General features: G+C 65.2%; 1 protein-coding gene across 7 annotated transcripts; it reads right to left on the bottom strand.

The window, feature by feature from the left end:
* Positions 1–5,508: 5,508 nt before the first annotated feature.
* LOC114110263 (uncharacterized) lies at positions 5,509–18,730 on the bottom strand. 7 transcript variants are annotated; one of them, XM_042238959.1, is made up of 4 exons: positions 18,648–18,730; positions 15,099–15,487; positions 8,384–8,598; positions 5,509–7,151 (listed from the first exon to the last, which is right to left on the bottom strand). In XM_042238959.1, the coding sequence occupies exon 4, from the start codon at positions 7,120–7,122 to the stop codon at positions 5,896–5,898; it is 1,227 nt and encodes a 408-aa protein (XP_042094893.1). In that variant the 5' UTR covers positions 7,123–7,151; positions 8,384–8,598; positions 15,099–15,487; positions 18,648–18,730; the 3' UTR covers positions 5,509–5,895. The 7 variants fall into 7 exon arrangements, with proteins under 7 accessions (XP_042094893.1, XP_042094891.1, XP_042094894.1 ...); XM_042238957.1 differs by having other exon boundaries at positions 15,099–15,314; XM_042238960.1 differs by having other exon boundaries at positions 18,661–18,730.
* Positions 18,731–18,806: the final 76 nt, after the last annotated feature.

The raw sequence follows: 18,806 nt of genomic DNA, 5'->3' as shown, positions 1-18,806 counted from the left end.
CTCTCCCCTCCTCCCCGCCTCCCCCGGCCCCCTGCGCTGCGATGTGGTGGTGACCCTTCCAGGGTCCCGTCCGCACACGTGTGCACGCACTCACATGCACACGCACAGTCGTCCCTTGGTACTTCAGGGATTGGTTCCAGGACCCGCCCCCCCACAGATAGTCGAAATCTGGGGGCACCAAAACTCAGGGATGCTCAAGTCCTTTACCGAAAATGGTGTATTATTGGCATGTAAGCTACACACGTCCTCTCGCTCACTTTAAATCATCTCTAGATTCCTTATAATACCTAATACCATGTGAATACTTTGTAGATAGTTGCCAGCTTGACAAATTCAAGTTTTGCTCTTTGGAATGTTCTGGAATTTTTTTTTTTTTTAGTATTTCTGATGGGGAATTGGTTGACTCCTTGGATGCAGAGCCCAAGGGTACATAGTCGCATGTACACAGGCACACGTTCACATGCCAACAGTGTGCACACACGCACTCCCACCTCCCCTCCAGGCGCCAACAATGCAGCTCCCTCCACACACACACACACACACACACACACACACACATCCTCCTTCCCCAGCTGGGGCAGAGGGTAGGGGTTGGCAGAGGGTCAGCAGCCTCGGGTGTTGGACAGGGACTCCCTTCGGAACGGGCCTCCCAAACTGCCGGCCGGTGGCCACATCTGCAGGTGGGATATCCCCCCTCGGGTTTCCTGCCACTCGCCCCACAGCCAGGACCATGTGGCAGGGACCTGGGCCAGCAGGAGTTGACTGCAGCCTTGCCATGGTGGTGTGGAGCTGCGCAGTCTCTGGGGCCAGCACCCTGAAACTCAGTCTTCTTGTCAGTAAAACTAGGACCCGGGCAAGCCCCCCAAGTTGGGGTGCTGGAGTGTCCGCCCGGGCACGTGGGCCACTTGCTCTGGAGCCAGGCTTCCCAAGCCCCTAGGGTCACCCTGCCAGCTCCCAGCTCCAGGGTGCCTTTTGCACACTGCCTCAGCCAAGGGCATCCTGCAGGGGACCCCCCCGCCCCCGCTGCAGCTTGTCCTCACAGCAGCCCAGTCACCTGTGTGGACCCCCGCAGCGCCAGCCAGCCCAGCTGTCTTTTTTGCCAAGATGTCTCTCAGCTACGGCTGGACCCTAAGACCCGTAGGGATCGTCTAGAAAGAGCTGGGATCTGCCCTCTGCCCCAGCTTCGCCTGATGCCTCCAGGCCCCACCCAAGTCTCCCCCCTGGGATGGGCCTCTGGGGAGAGGACCCCAGTTCATGGCCTCAACACAGTGCCCGGGACACCCAGAGCAGGTGCAGGACAGCCCTCTGCTGACCTCAGGCCGAACCCCACCTCCCTGTCCCCTTGGGTGAAGATTATGGCAAGGACAGCTCTGGTTCATCCCAACCATCCCTGGTAAGGCTCACCTGACCCACAGGGCAGAGTTCAGCCAGGTGGAGGGTCAGTGGAGGGGCCTAGAAAACCTTAGGGAACATCAGGGGTCCTAAAAGGCCCTGGAGGGTCCTATGGGGCCTGGGGAGCTGATCACTGAGTCCCAGGTCACACCTGCTGAGTCCAGGCCTGAGCTGGGATAAGGGGGTCACAGGATGTGACTGCCTTCCTCTTTTGTCTCATGGGAAACCTCGGGGCCAAGGTGGGGGCCTCTGCAGAGTCCGCGGGGGGCACCCCAGCGGGTGGCATGCCGGACTGGTGACTAGCAGCCTTGTGAGGGGCTCCCAGCACTGGGCAAAGCCTCAGTGCCCCCCTGCCTGTCGCCTCACTGAGAGCTAGCCCCAGGCCCAGCGGAAGCGCTTCCCAGGACATCTGCCCACAAAGGTCCCTCACCTGCCCAGAGTGGGGGTCAGGGTGCTGTCCTGGGCACTGGGGGTCCTTTCCTCCTGCTTCCACCGTGAAGACCCCACTCCCGGGTGCCCCCCAGCCTCTAGCCACTGGTGCTGGTGGTGAGGCTGAGAGGCCAGAGCAGGCAGTGTGACCCTGGGCAGGCCTGGATCCAGGCTGCGGAAAGGTCCTGGTACCCGGGAGCAGCAGGCCTGCGTCAAGCGGCCCCTGGGGTCGGGGGCTGTGTCGGAGGCCGACCACCCCGGGGGCCCTCAGCACCTTGGAAGCCAGGGGCCTCTCGAGGGACCACTCCTCCAGGCCTAGCACCCCCACCCTTGATGCTGCCCTGCCCCGATGGCGGGGTCTGCACAGGACAGGGTGGGGGCCAAGCCCCATGAGCCCCGTAGAGCCCCCAGGGCTGGCTACGGCAGGGCCTACCTGCCCCCACACACGGTCCAAAAGTGGCTGTGATTTCCCACACGTCTGTGAGAGGCTGTTCCGTGGAATGGCTCGTTTAAATGTGTTCCCTTTCTTGTTGCACAAATGTGCTAATTCAGGATGAAAAATCTCAGCCTTTTGAAGTGACAGACTGCCCTGCTTTCTGCCTGTCTGCCATGGCTCGGCACTACAGGGCAGGAATGCCGCTGCCATCAGGAGCCACAGGGCCACGGGCGTGCACACGTGTGGGTGCATGCACATACGTGTGCGTGTTGCCCGCAGCGGGGCCTCGGGCCCCGCCCCCAGCCCTGGCCCCGGCTCCCAGTGCTGCCACCAGGAGTCTGGCATGAAAGGGCAACCGTTTGCCAGGCTCTACGCCCGGGGCTCATGCTCGCTGGCACCGACAGCCTGGGCACTGAGTGGACCCTCGGGCGGGTCGGGCGCAGCCAGGGTGGACTGTGGTGCCACCTTGTAATCTGGAAGTCAGCTCTGGCCTGGAGTTGGTGTGGTGGACACGTGCTGAGACTTTGCCAGGGACAGAGAACCCAGTAGAGTCGGGGGCGGGGGGGCGGACGTCCCTGGAAGGCAGCAGGAGCCTCCACTGCTCCTTGAGGTTCCTTCTCCACGTGAGGCCCAAAGGCGACCTTGCCTTGAGCATCTGAGAGGCCAGGTGTTGGGACCCTCAGGGGTGGGGGGGACCATGTCCCCCTGGAATGTTCTGGGACCAAGGCCATTCGAGAGCTCGGGGGTTACAGGACGTGCCCCCTCTGGGTAGCATCCATCGCCACGTCCTGGCCACGCTGCTCCCCCATCAGCCCAAGCAGGGGCTTCAGGTCCTACAGGCCAGGGAGAGGCTGAGGCGGAGCCTGTCCCGGGGCCCCGGAGGTCAGGGCCCCCCTGCCTGGTGCCCTTGCTCACACTGGCCCTGGCCTAGAGCCTTCTCTTTGGGGCCCTCGCACGCTGGCCAGTCTCCTCCGGGGGCCCTCCCTGTGCCACACTGGCTCCCACACCCTGCAGGCCCCTGGGTCAGCCCCAGGGCTCCAGCCACACCCAGCCTCCATCGCCTCTGCTCACCCTTTCCCTCTTTGCTTCCAGATCTCAGGGGAGCCTCTGAGTAAGGCCCCCCTGGAGTCTCAACCCTCCCCCGCAGCCCCCATCACAGGTGCTGTGTCCCAGCTCACTGGCCCTGCTCGGCAAGGTCAGGAGGTGGACACAGTGGGCACCCGTGTGTCCAGCCTGCCAAGCAGCAGACATATTTGGGATGGATGAGAGGGTGGGAGAACCAAGCTCAGGTCAGCTTCCCACACGACGGGCTCCTCTGCCCTGGGTCAACCGTGTCCACACCTGGACTATGCCCACCCCCAGGTGCAGCTCCAGGCCCAGGGAAGGCCTCAAGTGCGGCCTGCAGTCCCCACTCCCCTAGCCAAGGCCTGCCCACAACCCCAGGAAGGGTCTAGCTCGGACGGCAGCCTCAGGCGAGGGCAGGCGGAAGGGCCTCTGACCGGGGTTGGAAATGGTGCTGGTGGCCGGCTCTGTGCTCAGCTGTGCCTGGCCGGGCCCACTGCCCAGAGCCCAGAGGGAGGTCAGGCCCCCAACTCCGCACAGCAGGCTGGGGCGGTGGGGGAGACATGTGGCCACACACATGGAACCCTGCCTCCCCCTTGCTTGATCTTGAGAGCTCACGCCTCGGCAGCCAGCCAGCCACTCAGTTCCTCTCTGTTTTCAAGGCAACAACAGGATGCTGACCCAACTCCCTCACCCCTTCTGGAACTTCCTCCTGGGCAGCCAGTGGGGGGTCCTTGTGGCAGCAGCTTCCTGCCTTCCTGCCAGTCTGTGTGCTGAGGCACCTCAGGCAGATGAGGGGGCAGGAACCCACGAGGCAAGGAGGAGCCTGAGTGTGATTTTAGAAAAGACAGACGGAGGCCTTGCAGGGCGGGGGGCACAGGGCAGGGCTGCGCCCACAGCAGAGCCCGCGAGGGACTGTGGGGCCTCGGGGCCAGGGAGGGGTGTGGTCCTGCTTCCCAGGGGTGCTGCACACGGGTGGGGAGCCGAGAGCCTGAGAGCCACAGTCCCAGCTGAGGCCCGGGGGAGGCGAAGGTGCTGGTCAGCTCGGGGCGTGTCCATGGCTGCCCCGCGCCTTCACCTGGTCAGACTGAGGTTCACCCACAGAGGCCCCTGGCCAGGTGAGGTCTCTGCACTCATGGTCCCAGATTTCGCAGGAGCCCTTCCAGACCTGGTGTCTGGGCCTCATCACAAGGTGGAGGCCAGCAGGAGTCCAGAGGGCCCCAGTCTGACGGGTGTCCCCGGGGACCCTGGGCCCAGCAGCCCGGCTGAGAGCCGGGCCAGCGCGGTGGGTCCAGCCCCCCCAGTGCAGGTCTCTGGGCTCTGGGAGCCACAGGTGGGTGTGGGGGAGTCCGTGTATCTGTGTATGTGCGAGGGTGTGTGGTGTGGCTGGAGGGGAGGCCCCCCGAGGAGAAGGGGAGGAAGCTGCAAGGCCCAGGGGATGGGAGTTGGGGAGCCAGGCTTAGGCCTGAGCTGGGACAGGGCCCAAGGAGTTGTTCTCCGAGGCTCACACGGCAGGGAGGGCATGCACCCTAGGAGCTCTCAAGCTGGGACATCCCTCAGCTTTGCCTCAGACCCTTTCGGGCCTCGGTTGAAGGTCCTGCCGCTGCCCCTGACCCGTCGCATGCCTCCCCACCCCTCAAAGCACAGGGACCTCCAGTCCTGCAGGGCATCCTGGCACGCCGGGCTCCTCGCCACCAGCTCCAGGAGGGACGAGCTCCTCCAGGATTTCACATGTGCCCCAGAGAGGGTCCAGTGACTCAGTGCCGGGCTGAGGGGCACACACAATGGGACCCCAGCCCAGGCTTGGCCACCAGGGAAGTAAAGAACCCTCTAGTTCCGGTCGAGGCCCAGTCCTCTACTGGCCCACCTCACAGAGGCCCTGCGATGGCCGGGCTCCAGCTGCATGAGGCCGCAGGTATGGGTCAGGGTCGGGGACCAGGGTGGCTGCCCGGAGCCTGTGCCATTCCAGGGGAGGAGCTCCCTCCATGCCCGTGAGCTTCCCACACGATGAGCCCGTCACCCCGACCCACCTGGACTCTGCTCGGGCAGTCTGGGGGTGCCCGACCCTCGTTCCCTCCTGGCTCACGCCCTGGCTTGACAGGCGCCCTGCTCCAGGACCTGGTGGTTAGACCCCTGCTGGAGTGTGCGCTCAGCTGCTCGGTCTAAATAAACAGGCTTTCGGACCAGGGTTAACTTAGATGCTCAGTTGTTACATTCTATCCTCTTTTGTTTCCAAACACAACATCCTCAAACACACACAGTTCACATGGCCGGCCTGCTTTGATAGAGAGGAGGAACCCCACCGGCTGCTTTCAGTTCAGTCACTCAGTCGAATCCGACTCTTTGCATCCCCGTGGATGGCAGCTCCCGAGGCTTCTCTGTCCATCACCAACACCCAGAGTTTACTCCAACTCATCTCTGTTGAGACAGTGATGCCATCCAACCATCTCATCCTCTGTCTTCCCCTTCTCCTCCTGCGTTCAATCTGCCTTCAATGCTCAGGGCAGCCCAGTCCGTAGGGACCCCCAGGGGTGGCCGGGTGTCCAGCAAGGGGCCCTGCCTCTGCCCTCAGACCGTCACACGGGGTTCACCCCGACCGCCCCGAGTCTCCTCAGCTGCAGGGACACAAACTGGCAGAAGCAGAGGCCCACCTCCAGGTGGCCCGGGGCCCCCGCGGCCTCCTCCCAGTGGGGGAAGTGCGCATGGGCCAGGCAGCAGGCGTAGCTGGACGAGAACCGCAGGATGGCCTCCTGAAACGCGGCCTCGCCCTCGGGGGCGCCCAGGAAGGCCCGCTTGCAGTCGCCCAGCACCACGTACACGAAGTACAGCTTGTTCTTGGTCTCGCAGCCCACGAGCACCGAGTGCGGCGCCAGCAGCAGGTTGGCCTCCCCGACGCGGCACGCCAGCTCCCGCAGGGTCCTCCTGGAAGACCTTCGGAGCCAGCACAGGGTGTTGACGCTTAAGATCAGGAAAAAGGGGCAGAAAAATACATTTGCGCTGATGACGAGGAGTCGCTGAGCTGGATGGAGCTCACGCAGCCCCAAGACCAAGGGTAAGAACAGCGAAACCACAGCGAGCAGCATGAGGGCTATGGCGAGGATGACCCTGCAGCCCAGGTAACGCAGGAAGCAGCGCGGCGAGCGCACGCCGTTCAGGATGCCCACGGCTCGCTTGTACAGCTCGGGGTCCTCCAGCACCTCCTTCAGGGCGTCCGGCACGGCCAGCGTGCTGAAGCTGCCCACCTCCCATGAGGACAGGCTGTCCCTGTTGATGCAGTCCAGGGTCAGCAGGGCCTTCCCGCTGTAGAGGGCGGGGGCCGAGCGCAGGGCCGGGGGGCTTGCCAGGCGCTGGTTGGGGGTGCACAGGAGCTGCACCAGCTTCTGGAAGAAGCGGCCGTCCGTGGCCTCCAGGTAGGTCAGGTGGCTGAGATGCAGCGGGACCCGGCAGGGCCGCAGCAGGACGGGCAGGACCGGCTTCCTCTCCAGGCAGGAGCCCACGAGCGACAGGTCGGCCTCCAGGAGGCACCAGCGGCTTTGCACGAAGTCCTCGCTCAGCACCAGCAGCACCTTCTGGCTCTGCTGGATGCAGCCCGCCATGTTCTCCAGCACGTTCCTGCCGGGCGTGAAGTCCCGCTCGTGCAGGCACACCCTCAGCCCCGGGAGCTCGGCCTCCAGGCGGCCGGTGAGCCCGTGGGTCCACACGGCGTCCACGCTGCTGTAGCTCACAAACAGGTGGAACTGGTCACCGGGCCTCAGTGGGGGGATGCCCGGGGCCCCGCCTTCCTCCCCGGCGCAGGAACCCATGCGGGCTGCCCCGGGTCTGCCTCTGGTCCCTGAGAAGAGAAGCGCCCTTAGGCTGCAGGAGGTGGAGACGGACGGGCTGACTGTGCAGACGGACAACGGCCAACCCTCTGCAGAGGTGCAGCCGCAGACGCAGCCGGCAGCGGTCAGCCCGGGAAGACACCAACCACCCAAACCTGCCAGGTGTGGGCAGTGACGGCCCGCCTTCCCCCTCCCCACTTGGGACCCGCCAGAGGAAGCCACAGGCGCCCCTCACCCGTCCTGAGGACACAGCCTCCCAGAGGCCCCTCCCACTCTGGGGCCTGCCTTCGGGTCTCCACCGAACCCCAGTGACGGGGACCCTGCTCCAGCACACCCTGGGGGTCTGCCCTCTGCGGCGCCCACTCAGGGCCTCTGGGGACATGCACAGGACATCTGGCTCCAAAAGGGCTGGGGCTCACGGAGGCCACATTCAGTCCCCTGTGGTTCACGTGTCCAGCGGCACAGGGGCCTGGACGTCTGTGCCCTCCCAGACTTCGTGTGCTGAGATCCTAACCTCGTGGTGATGGCCTCAGGAGGTGGGGCTCTGGGGAAATGACAAGGACACCGGTTGAGCCCCCAGGCTGGGGTCAGTGTCATTCTGAAGGAGACCCCATGGAGTTCCTGCTGTCCCCACCCACCCTTTCACGAAGACCCAGTGTCCAGCAACCAGGAGTGGGCCTCAGGGAAACATCCTGGAAGCCGAGGCCTGCAGCCTCTGGAGTCAGGGCTGTGGGAGGGCTCTGGGGCTGTGCGGTCGCCTCCAGCGGTGCCCCGGGTGGGGTCACGTGTTCAGGGCCCTGGCCTGCCTCTGCTCTGCACGCCTCCCCCAATGAGGCCCCGCCGCGCCCGTTTAGGATCCAGAGCTGAGCCTGGGCCGCCCTCACGGGTCTGCCTGCTTGTCCCCAAAAGCACGTCCTGCAGGCGTCCTCACGCGCCCATGGCCCCGTGCAGGTCCCAGCAAGCAGCCCTCAACCCCGCAGGCCCAAGGCAGGCTGTGACCTCACGGCCTCTGGGTCCTCTGGCTCGGACCCCTCCCCCCTTGGGGGAGCAGGGTGGGGGTCACGAGGGCCAGGTCAGTTCGGGAAGACCCTGTCGTCTAGACCCCCCTGCCCCTGCCACAGGGCCCCTGCATCCTGAGTGGGCCGGGCAGCTGAGAACCAGGGGAGGAGGCACTGAGGCTCAGAGGGACACCCTGGGGAAGCCAGGCACTTGGGACCACCTCCTCCCCGCCACCTCCTCTCACCTCCAAGGGGGAGAGGGCGCTCCCCTGCAGCATCAAGGCGTCTGGGAGGCAGAGGCTGCCGCTGTGCTTCCTGGGCACCAAGGGCCTCCAATGTGGTGCCCACGCTGCCTGTTCCCACGCCCGTCCTCAGAGGAGGCCTGGGAGCAGCCGGGGCGTGTCTGCCATGGAGGGAAGGACTTCTGCAGCCGAGGCTCTCTGAGACGTCTGTGCTAAAACTGATGAACAGCAGGAAAGTGAAGGAGGAAGCAAACTGAGGAAGGAGGAGGTTTCAGGGGAAGCGGCCAGTGCAGCTGCTGCTGGGCAGGGGCACAGGCTGGTCCCGGAAGCAGGACGGCCAGGGCTCCCATGGAATCCAATTGATGGTGGAGCCAGGTGAGCGAGAGGCCCTGGCGGGGCCAGGAGCTCTCTGGAGGCTGGGCCGAGCCCTCCCGCTGGAAGTAGCGAAGGGAAGGGCCGGGGTGACCCTTCTCAGGAGGGCAGGCCAGGCTGGGGTTAGCGGGGGAGCAAACTTGGTAACTGGGGCTGGCTGCCAGCTCTGAGGGAAGTTCCCAGCTGCCAGTGACCCTCCCCAAACAGCTGCTCTCCTCCAGGAACCTCCCCCGGGAGAGGGGCCAGCCAGCTGCACTCTGCTGTGGCCTCTTGAAACCCTCGCTCCCTTCACCAGTGCTGCCTAATGACCCGGGAGGGCCACCTGTGTCCCTCGGGGCCTGGACGTCTCCCTCTCACCTGGGGAGCCGGCCCCCAAATGCTCCTCTCCGATCCGGGCCGTTGGACACGCGTGATCACTTGAAAAACACCGCTAGTCAGCCTCATAGCCAAGGAAGAAACGCAAGCTAAATCAAAGTGGCGCTAAGCCACTCGAGTCGTGTCTGCTCTTTGCGACCCCGAGGACGATAGCCCATCAGGTTCCTCTGCCCATGGCATTCTCCAGGCAAGAATACTGGAGTGGGTTGCCATGCCCTTCTCCAGGGGATCTTCCCGACCCACGGAAGGTCTCCCGCATCGCAGGCGGGCTCTTTCCCGTCTGAGCCACCTTTCCACTTAAAAACCTGAGATGTCACATGGGCAGGACAGAGTTAGAGAAAGCCCAGGGGTGACCAGAGCACTGCAAACGGGGACGGAGCTGTGACCTCCGGGCTCTCTTCAGAGCCCCAGCAGCACTTCTGCTAGACCGCGGCGCTGACCACAGATGCTGACTGTGCAGGACGGGATGCTCCTGGCCGGAGCCCCGCGGGGGGCGCCCTGGGGGGCTCTGCCCTCTCCTGGGAGCACAGCCCAGAGGACTCCCTGCCAGCCGGGCTGGGGTCCTGCTCTGCTCTCAGCATCCGAAACCTGGAGGAGCGGGGAGGGAGCCAACACCCCGCGGCCCCTGCCTCGGGCTCCCAGCGCTCTCCGGGACGGGCAGGGCTGCTCCCTCCTCCCTTCCCATCAAGGCTGGACTGGAAGACCTCAGCAGGCTGCTGTCTGAGCCTCTGATCGGTATCTGGACAGGCACGGGTGCTGCCAGAGGGAGTGGGCCCTGCTGCCCAGCGGGGTCCCCAAGTGGTCTCCACCTGAGCTCCCAGTGCCCCTCACCCTGCAGGCCCCTGGGTCAGCCCCAGGGCTCCAGCCACACCCAGCCTCCATCGCCTCTGCTCACCCTTTCCCTCTTTGCTTCCAGATCTCAGGGGAGCCTCTGAGTAAGGCCCCCCTGGAGTCTCAACCCTCCCCCGCAGCCCCCATCACAGGTGCTGTGTCCCAGCTCACTGGCCCTGTTCGGCAAGGTCAGGAGGTGGACACAGTGGGCACCCGTGTGTCCAGCCTGCCAAGCAGCAGACGTATTTGGGATGGATGAGAGGGTGGGAGAACCAAGCTCAGGTCAGCTTCCCACACGACGGGCTCCTCTGCCCTGGGTCAACCGTGTCCACACCTGGACTATGCCCACCCCCAGGTGCAGCTCCAGGCCCAGGGAAGGCCTCAAGTGCGGCCTGCAGTCCCCACTCCCCTAGCCAGGGCCTGCCCACAACCCCAGGAAGGGTCTAGCTCGGACGGCAGCCTCAGGCGAGGGCAGGCGGAAGGGCCTCTGACCGGGGTTGGAAATGGTGCTGGTGGCCGGCTCTGTGCTCAGCTGTGCCTGGCCGGGCCCACTGCCCAGAGCCCAGAGGGAGGGCAGGCCCCCAACTCCGCACAGCAGGCTGGGGCAGTGGTGGGGACAAGTGGCCACACACATGGAACCCTGCCTCCCCCTTGCTTGATCTTGAGAGCTCACGCCTCGGCAGCCAGCCAGCCACTCAGTTCCTCTCTGTTTTCAAGGCAACAACAGGATGCTGACCCAACTCCCTCACCCCTTCTGGAACTTCCTCCTGGGCAGCCAGTGGGGGGTCCTTGTGGCAGCAGCTTCCTACCTTCCTGCCAGTCTGTGTGCTGAGGCACCTCAGGCAGATGAGGGGGCAGGAACCCACGAGGCAAGGAGGAGCCTGAGTGTGATTTTAGAAAAGACAGACGGAGGCCTTGCAGGGCGGGGGGCACAGGGCAGGGCTGCGCCCACAGCAGAGCCCGCGAGGGACTGTGGGGCCTCGGGGCCAGGGAGGGGTGTGGTCCTGCTTCCCAGGGGTGCTGCACACGGGTGGGGAGCCGAGAGCCTGAGAGCCACAGTCCCAGCTGAGGCCCGGGGGAGGCGAAGGTGCTGGTCAGCTCGGGGCGTGTCCATGGCTGCCCCGCGCCTTCACCTGGTCAGACTGAGGTTCACCCACAGAGGCCCCTGGCCAGGTGAGGTCTCTGCACTCATGGTCCCAGATTTCGCAGGAGCCCTTCCAGACCTGGTGTCTGGGCCTCATCACAAGGTGGAGGCCAGCACGGGTCCAGAGGGCCCCAGTCTGACGGTGTCCCCGGGGACCCTGGGCCCAGCAGCCCGGCTGAGAGCGGGGCCAGCGAGGTGGGTCCAGCCCCCCCAGTGCAGGTCTCTGGGCTCTGGGAGCCACAGGTGGGTGTGGGGGAGTCCGTGTATCTGTGTATGTGCGAGGGTGTGTGGTGTCCGTGGAGGGGAGGCCCCCCGAGGAGGAGGGGAGGAAGCTGCAAGGCCCAGGGGATGGGAGTTGGGGAGCCAGGCTTAGGCCTGAGCTGGGACAGGGCCCAAGGAGTTGTTCTCCGAGGCTCACACGGCAGGGAGGGCATGCACCCTAGGAGCTCTCAAGCTGGGACATCCCTCAGCTTTGCCTCAGACCCTTTCGGGCCTCGGTTGAAGGTCCTGCCGCTGCCCCTGACCCGTCGCATGCCTCCCCACCCCTCAAAGCACAGGGACCTCCAGTCCTGCAGGGCATCCTGGCACGCCGGGCTCCTCGCCACCAGCTCCAGGAGGGACGAGCTCCTCCAGGATTTCACATGTGCCCCAGAGAGGGTCCAGTGACTCAGTGCCGGGCTGAGGGGCACACACAATGGGACCCCAGCCCAGGCTTGGCCACCAGGGAAGTAAAGAACCCTCTAGTTCCGGTCGAGGCCCAGTCCTCTGCTGGCCCACCTCACAGAGGCCCTGCGATGGCCGGGCTCCAGCTGCATGAGGCCGCAGGTATGGGTCAGGGTCGGGGACCAGGGTGGCTGCCCGGAGCCTGTGCCATTCCAGGGGAGGAGCTCCCTCCATGCCCGTGAGCTTCCCACACGATGAGCCCGTCACCCCGACCCACCTGGACTCTGCTCGGGCAGTCTGGGGGTGCCCGACCCTCGTCCCCTCCTGGCTCACGCCCTGGCTTGACAGGCGCCCTGCTCCAGGACCTGGTGGTTAGACCCCTGCTGGAGTGTGCGCTCAGCTGCTCGGTCTAAATACACAGGCTTTCGGACCAGGGTTAACTTAGATGCTCAGTTGTTACATTCTATCCTCTTTTGTTTCCAAACACAACATCCTCAAACACACACAGTTCACATGGCCGGCCTGCTTTGATAGAGAGGAGGAACCGCACCGGCTGCTTTCAGGCCCTCCTGAGTCAGTTCAGTCACTCAGTCGAATCCGACTCTTTGCATCCCCGTGGATGGCAGCTCCCGAGGCTTCTCTGTCCATCGCCAACACCCGGAGTTTACTCCAACTCATCTCCATTGAGACAGTGATGCCATCCAACCATCTCATCCTCTGTCTTCCCCTTCTCCTCCTGCGTTCAATCTGCCTTCAATGCTCAGGGCAGCCCAGTCCGTAGGGACCCCCAGGGGTGGCCGGGTGTCCAGCAAGGGGCCCTGCCTCTGCCCTCAGACCGTCACACGGGGTTCACCCCGACCGCCCCGAGTCTCCTCAGCTGCAGGGACACAAACTGGCAGAAGCAGAGGCCCACCTCCAGGTGGCCCGGGGCCCCCGCGGCCTCTTCCCAGTGGGGGAAGTGCGCATGGGCCAGGCAGCAGGCGTAGCTGGACGAGAACCGCAGGATGGCCTCCTGGAACGCGGCCTCGCCCTCGGGGGCGCCCAGGAAGGCCCGCTTGCAGTCGCCCAGCACCACGTACACGAAGTACAGCTTGTTCTTGGTCTCGCAGCCCACGAGCACCGAGTGCGGCGCCAGCAGCAGGTTGGCCTCCCCGACGCGGCACGCCAGCTCCCGCAGGGTCCTCCTGGAAGACCTTCGGAGCCAGCACAGGGTGTTGACGCTTAAGATCACGAAAAAGAGGCAGAGAAATACATTGGCGCTGATCACGAGGAACCACTGAGGTGGCTGGCGAGCCACGAACCCAATGGTGAAGGGTATGAACAGGAAAACCACAGCGAGCAGCATGAGGGCTATGGCGAGGATGACCCTGCAGCCCAGGTAACGCAGGAAGCAGCGCGGCGAGCGCACGCCGTTCAGGATGCCCACGGCTCGCTTGTACAGCTCGGGGTCCTCCAGCACCTCCTTCAGGGCGTCCGGCACGGCCAGCGTGCTGAAGCTGCCCACCTCCCACGAGGACAGGCTGTCTCTGTTGATGCAGTCCAGGGTCAGCAGGGCCTTCCCGCTGTAGAGGGCGGGGGCCGAGCGCAGGGCCGGGGGGCTCGCCAGGCGCTGGTTGGGGGTGCACAGGAGCTGCACCAGCTTCTGGAAGAAGCGGCCGTCCGTGGCCTCCAGGTAGGTCAGGTGGCTGAGATGCAGCGGGACCCGGCAGGGCCGCAGCAGGACGGGCAGGACCGGCTTCCTCTCCAGGCAGGAGCCCACGAGCGACAGGTCGGCCTCCAGGAGGCACCAGCGGCTTTGCACGAAGTCCTCGCTCAGCACCAGCAGCACCTTCTGGCTCTGCTGGATGCAGCCCGCCATGTTCTCCAGCACGTTCCTGCCGGGCGTGAAGTCCCGCTCGTGCAGGCACACCCTTAGCCCCGGGAGCTCGGCCTCCAGGCGGCCGGTGAGCCCGTGGGTCCACACGGCGTCCACGCTGCTGTAGCTCACAAACAGGTGGAACTGGTCACCGGGCCTCAGCGGGGGGATGCCCGGGGCCCCGCCTTCCTCCCCGGCGCAGGAACCCATGCGGGCTGCCCCGGGTCTGCCTCTGGTCCCTGAGAAGAGAAGCGCCCTTAGGCTGCAGGAGGTGGAGACGGACGGGCTGACTGTGCAGACGGACAACGGCCAACCCTCTGCAGAGGTGCAGCCGCAGACGCAGCCGGCAGCGGTCAGCCCGGGAAGACACCAACCACCCAAACCTGCCAGGTGTGGGCAGTGACGGCCCGCCTTCCCCCTCCCCACTTGGGACCCGCCAGAGGAAGCCACAGGCGCCCCTCACCCGTCCCGAGGACACAGCCTCCCGGGGGACCCTGAGCCCCTCCCACTCTGGGGCCTGCCTTCAGGTCTCCACCGAACCCCAGTGACGGGGACCCTGCTCCAGCACACCCTGGGGGTCTGCCCTCTGCGGCGCCCACTCAGGGCCTCTGGGGACATGCACAGGACATCTGGCTCCAAAAGGGCTGGGGCTCACGGAGGCCACATTCAGTCCCCTGTGGTTCACGTGTCCAGCGGCACAGGGGCCTGGACGTCTGTGCCCTCCCAGACTTCGTGTGCTGAGATCCTAACCTCGTGGTGATGGCCTCAGGAGGTGGGGCTCTGGGGAAATGACAAGGACACCGGTTGAGCCCCCAGGCTGGGGTCAGTGTCATTCTGAAGGAGACCCCATGGAGTTCCTGCTGTCCCCACCCACCCTTTCACGAAGACCCAGTGTCCAGCAACCAGGAGTGGGCCTCAGGGAAACATCCTGGAAGCCGAGGCCTGCAGCCTCTGGCGTCGGGGCTGTGGGAGGGCTCTGGGGCTGTGCGGTCGCCTCCAGTGGTGCTCCAGGAGGGGTGACACGCGCAGGGCCCTGGCCTGCCTCTGCTCTGCACGCCTCCCCCAATGAGGCCCCGCCGCGCCCGTTTAGGATCCAGAGCTGAGCCTGGGCCGCCCTCACGGGTCTGCCTGCTTGTCCCCAAAAGCACGTCCTGCAGGCGTCCTTGCGCACCCCAGCCCCGTGCGGGTCCCAGCAAGCAGCCCTCAACCCCCCAGGCCCAAGGCAGGCTGTGACCTCACGGCCTCTGGGTCCTCTGGCTCGGACCCCTCCCCCCTTGGGGGAGCAGGGTGGGGGTCACGAGGGCCAGGTCAGTTCGGGAATACCCTGTCGTCTAGACCCCCCTGCCCCTGCCACAGGGCCCCTGCATCCTGAGTGGGCCGGGCAGCTGAGAACCAGGGGAGGAGGCACTGAGGCTCAGAGGGACACCCTGGGGAAGCCAGGCACTTGGGACCACCTCCTCCCCGCCACCTCCTCTCACCTCCAAGGGGGAGAGGGCGCTCCCCTGCAGCTTCCAGGCGTCTGGGAGGCAGAGGCTGCCACTGTGCTTCCTGGGCACCAAGGGCCTCCAATGTGCCGCCCACGCTGCCCGCTCCCGACGCCCGTCCTCAGAGGAGGCCTGGGAGCAGCTGGGGCACGTCTGTCCCACACAGAAGGACTTCTGCAGCCGAGGCTCTCTGAGACGTCTGTGCTAAATCTGATGAACAGCAGGAAAGTGAAGGAGGAAGGAAACTGAGGAAGGAGGAGGTTTCAGGGGAAGCGGCAGGTGCAGCGGCTGCTGGGAAGGGGCACAGGCTGGTCCGGAGGCGACGGCGAGGGCTCCACCTGATGGTGGAGCCAGGTGAGCGAGAGGCCCTGGCGGGGCCTGGCCTGTTTTCAGGAGGGCAGGCGAGGCTGGGGTTAGGAGGGGCGCACAGACCATAACTGAGCCTGGCTGCCAGCTCTGAGGGAAGTTCCCAGCTGCCAGTGACCCTCCCCAAACAGCTGCTCTCCTCCAGGAACCTCCCCCGGGAGAGGGGCCGGCCAGCTGCACTCTGCTGTGGCCTCTTGAAACCCTCGCTCCCTTCACCAGTGCTGCCTAATGACCCGGGAGGGCCACCTGTGTCCCTCGGGGCCTGGACGTCTCCCTCTCACCTGGGGAGCCGGCCCCCAAATGCTCCTCTCTGATCCGGGCCGTTGGACACGCGTGATCACTTGAAAAACACCGCTAGTCAGCCTCATAGCCAAGGAAGAAACGCAAGCTAAATCAAAGTGGCGCTAAGCCACTCGAGTCGTGTCTGCTCTTTGCGACCCCGAGGACGATAGCCCATCAGGTTCCTCTGCCCATGGCATTCTCCAGGCAAGAATACTGGAGTGGGTTGCCATGCCCTTCTCCAGGGGATCTTCCCGACCCAGGGAAGGTCTCCCGCATCGCAGGCGGGCTCTTTCCCGTCTGAGCCACCTTTCCACTTAAAAACCTGAGATGTCACATGGGCAGGACAGAGTTAGAGAAAGCCCAGGGGTGACCAGAGCACTGCAAACAGGGGGACGGAGCTGTGACCTCGGGGCTCTCTTCGGACCACAGATGCTGACTGTGCAGGACGGGATGCTCCTGACCGGAGCCCCGCGGGGGCCGCCCTGGGGGGCTCGGCCCTCTCCTGGGAGCACAGCCCAGAGGACTCCTGCCCCAGCCAGGCTGGGGTCCTGCTCTGCTCTCAATACCCGCAACCTGGAGGAGCGGGGAGGGAGCCAACACCTTGCAGCCCCAGCCTCGAGTTCCCAGCGCTCTCGGGGACCGGCAGGGCTGCTCCCTCCTCCCTTCCCATCAAGGCTGGACTGGAAGACCTCAGCCAGCTGCTGTCTGAGCCTCTGATCGGTATCTGGACAGGCACTGGGTGCTGCCAGAGGGAGTGGGCCCTGCTGCCCAGCGGGGTCCCCAAGTGGTCTCCACCTGAGTTCCCAGCGCCCCTCACCCTGCAGGCCCCTGGGTCAGCCCCAGGGCTCCAACCACACCCAGCCTCCATCGCCTCTGCTCACTCTTTCCCTCTTTGCTTCCAGATCTCAGGGGAGCCTCTGAGTAAGGCCCCCCTGGAGTCTCAACCCTCCCCCGCAGCCCCCATCACAGGTGCTGTGTCCCAGCTCACTGGCCCTGTTCGGCAAGGTCAGGAGGTGGACACAGTGGGCACCCGTGTGTCCAGCCTGCCAAGCAGCAGACGTATTTGGGATGGATGAGAGGGTGGGAGAACCAAGCTCAGGTCAGCTTCCCACACGACGGGCTCCTCTGCCCTGGGTCAACCGTGTCCACACCTGGACTTTGCCCACCCCCAGGTGCAGCTCCAGGCCCAGGGAAGGCCTCAAGTGCGGCCTGCAGTCCCCACTCCCCTAGCCAGGGCCTGCCCACAACCCCAGGAAGGGTCTAGCTCGGACGGCAGCCTCAGGCGAGGGCAGGCGGAAGGGCCTCTGACCGGGGTTGGAAATGGTGCTGGTGGCCGGCTCTGTGCTCAGCTGTGCCTGGCTGGGCCCACTGCCCAGAGCCCAGAGGGAGGGCAGGCCCCCAACTCCGCACAGCAGGCTGGGGCGGTGGGGGAGACATGTGGCCACACACATGGAACCCTGCCTCCCCCTTGCTTGATCTTGAGAGCTCACGCCTCGGCAGCCAGCCAGCCACTCAGTTCCTCTCTGTTTTCAAGGCAACAACAGGATGCTGACCCAACTCCCTCACCCCTTCTGGAACTTCCTCCTGGGCAGCCAGTGGGGGGTCCTTGTGGCAGCAGCTTCCTGCCTTCCTGCCAGTCTGTGTGCTGAGGCACCTCAGGCAGATGAGGGGGCAGGAACCCACGAGGCAAGGAGGAGCCTGAGTGTGATTTTAGAAAAGACAGACGGAGGCCTTGCAGGGCGGGGGGCACAGGGCAGGGCTGCGCCCACAGCAGAGCCCGCGAGGGACTGTGGGGCCTCGGGGCCAGGGAGGGGTGTGGTCCTGCTTCCCAGGGGTGCTGCACACGGGTGGGGAGCCGAGAGCCTGAGAGCCACAGTCCCAGCTGAGGCCCGGGGGAGGCGAAGGTGCTGGTCAGCTCGGGGCGTGTCCATGGCTGCCCCGCGCCTTCACCTGGTCAGACTGAGGTTCACCCACAGAGGCCCCTGGCCAGGTGAGGTCTCTGCACTCATGGTCCCAGATTTCGCAGGAGCCCTTCCAGACCTGGTGTCTGGGCCTCATCACAAGGTGGAGGCCAGCACGGGTCCAGAGGGCCCCAGTCTGACGGGTGTCCCCCGGGACCCTGGGCCCGGCAGCCCGGCTGAGAGCCGGGCCAGCGCGGTGGGTCCGGCCCCCCCAGTGCAGGTCTCTGGGCTCTGGGAGCCACAGGTGGGTGTGGGGGAGTCCGTGTATCTGTGTATGTGCGAGGGTGTGTGGTGTCCGTGGAGGGGAGGCCCCCCGAGGAGAAGGGGAGGAAGCTGCAAGGCCCAGGGGATGGGAGTTGGGGAGCCAGGCTTAGGCCTGAGCTGGGACAGGGCCCAAGGAGTTGTTCTCCAAAGTTCTTCCCTGGCTACCTAGGGCTACATTCCAGGGCCCGGGTACAGCTGGAAAAGTGGCCACATCTATTTCTGTAATGCATGAGTGAATGAGCAAATGAAGCCAGTTTACACCCGAGCTCTGCGCCCTTGCATGAAGAGCTGATTGTTCCAGATAGAGAACAGACTCCCCAGGAAGATGCGTGCAAACGGAAGGTGCCCTCCTCAGACTACCAGCCCCACGTCTGCTGGCCAGGCCCTCACCGCTGTGGGCAGAGCTGGGGGCGGAGGGAACCGGAGCTGACCCCGAAGGGCACTACTCCACCACCACCCCCGCCCCCCCCCCTCAGCTCGAGCTCCCAGGGACAAGTCCTATGGGGTCCTTCACACCAGCCCCTCCAGGAGGGCCCAGCACAGCCTCTGAGGCCCTTGGTCCAGCTCGACTGGGGTGGGGCTTTTGTGGCCTGTCCCCTAAACCTGTCCGAATTTTCTCTCCTTCTCCGTCTCATTCTTCCTACAAACACTAAAAACAACCAAACAGTACCTGGGAGACACACCTGGTGGTTTTGTGGGCTCAGGACAGCGGGCCATGCGCGGCCTCGCTGAAACAGCCGGGGCGGTGTCTCCGCGGCCCGCCCAAGGGGCCCGGGACCGGGCGGGGTGGGGCGGGGCTTCACCGCAGCGTAGGCTCCGCCCCCTCGGC

The sequence above is a fragment of the Ovis aries genome, chromosome 22, assembly GCF_016772045.2.
Source record: "Ovis aries strain OAR_USU_Benz2616 breed Rambouillet chromosome 22, ARS-UI_Ramb_v3.0, whole genome shotgun sequence".
NCBI classification, from domain to species: domain Eukaryota; kingdom Metazoa; phylum Chordata; class Mammalia; order Artiodactyla; family Bovidae; genus Ovis; species Ovis aries.
The sequence above is the reverse complement of the archived record's forward strand: the minus strand, read 5'-3'. Positions and strand labels throughout refer to the sequence as shown.

Coding starts and splice junctions, on each gene's coding strand:
- LOC114110263 (XM_042238957.1), bottom strand. CDS start 18,694: ATGGCCCGCTGTCCTGAGCCCACAAAACCACCAGGTGTGTCTCCCAG. Junction 15,315..18,647: donor CCACCAGGTGTGTCTCCCAG/GTACTGTTTGGT, acceptor GCTGTTCATCAG/ATTTAGCACAGACGTCTCAG. Junction 8,599..15,098: donor GCGCCCTCTCCCCCTTGGAG/GTGAGAGGAGGT, acceptor GCTGTTCATCAG/TTTTAGCACAGACGTCTCAG.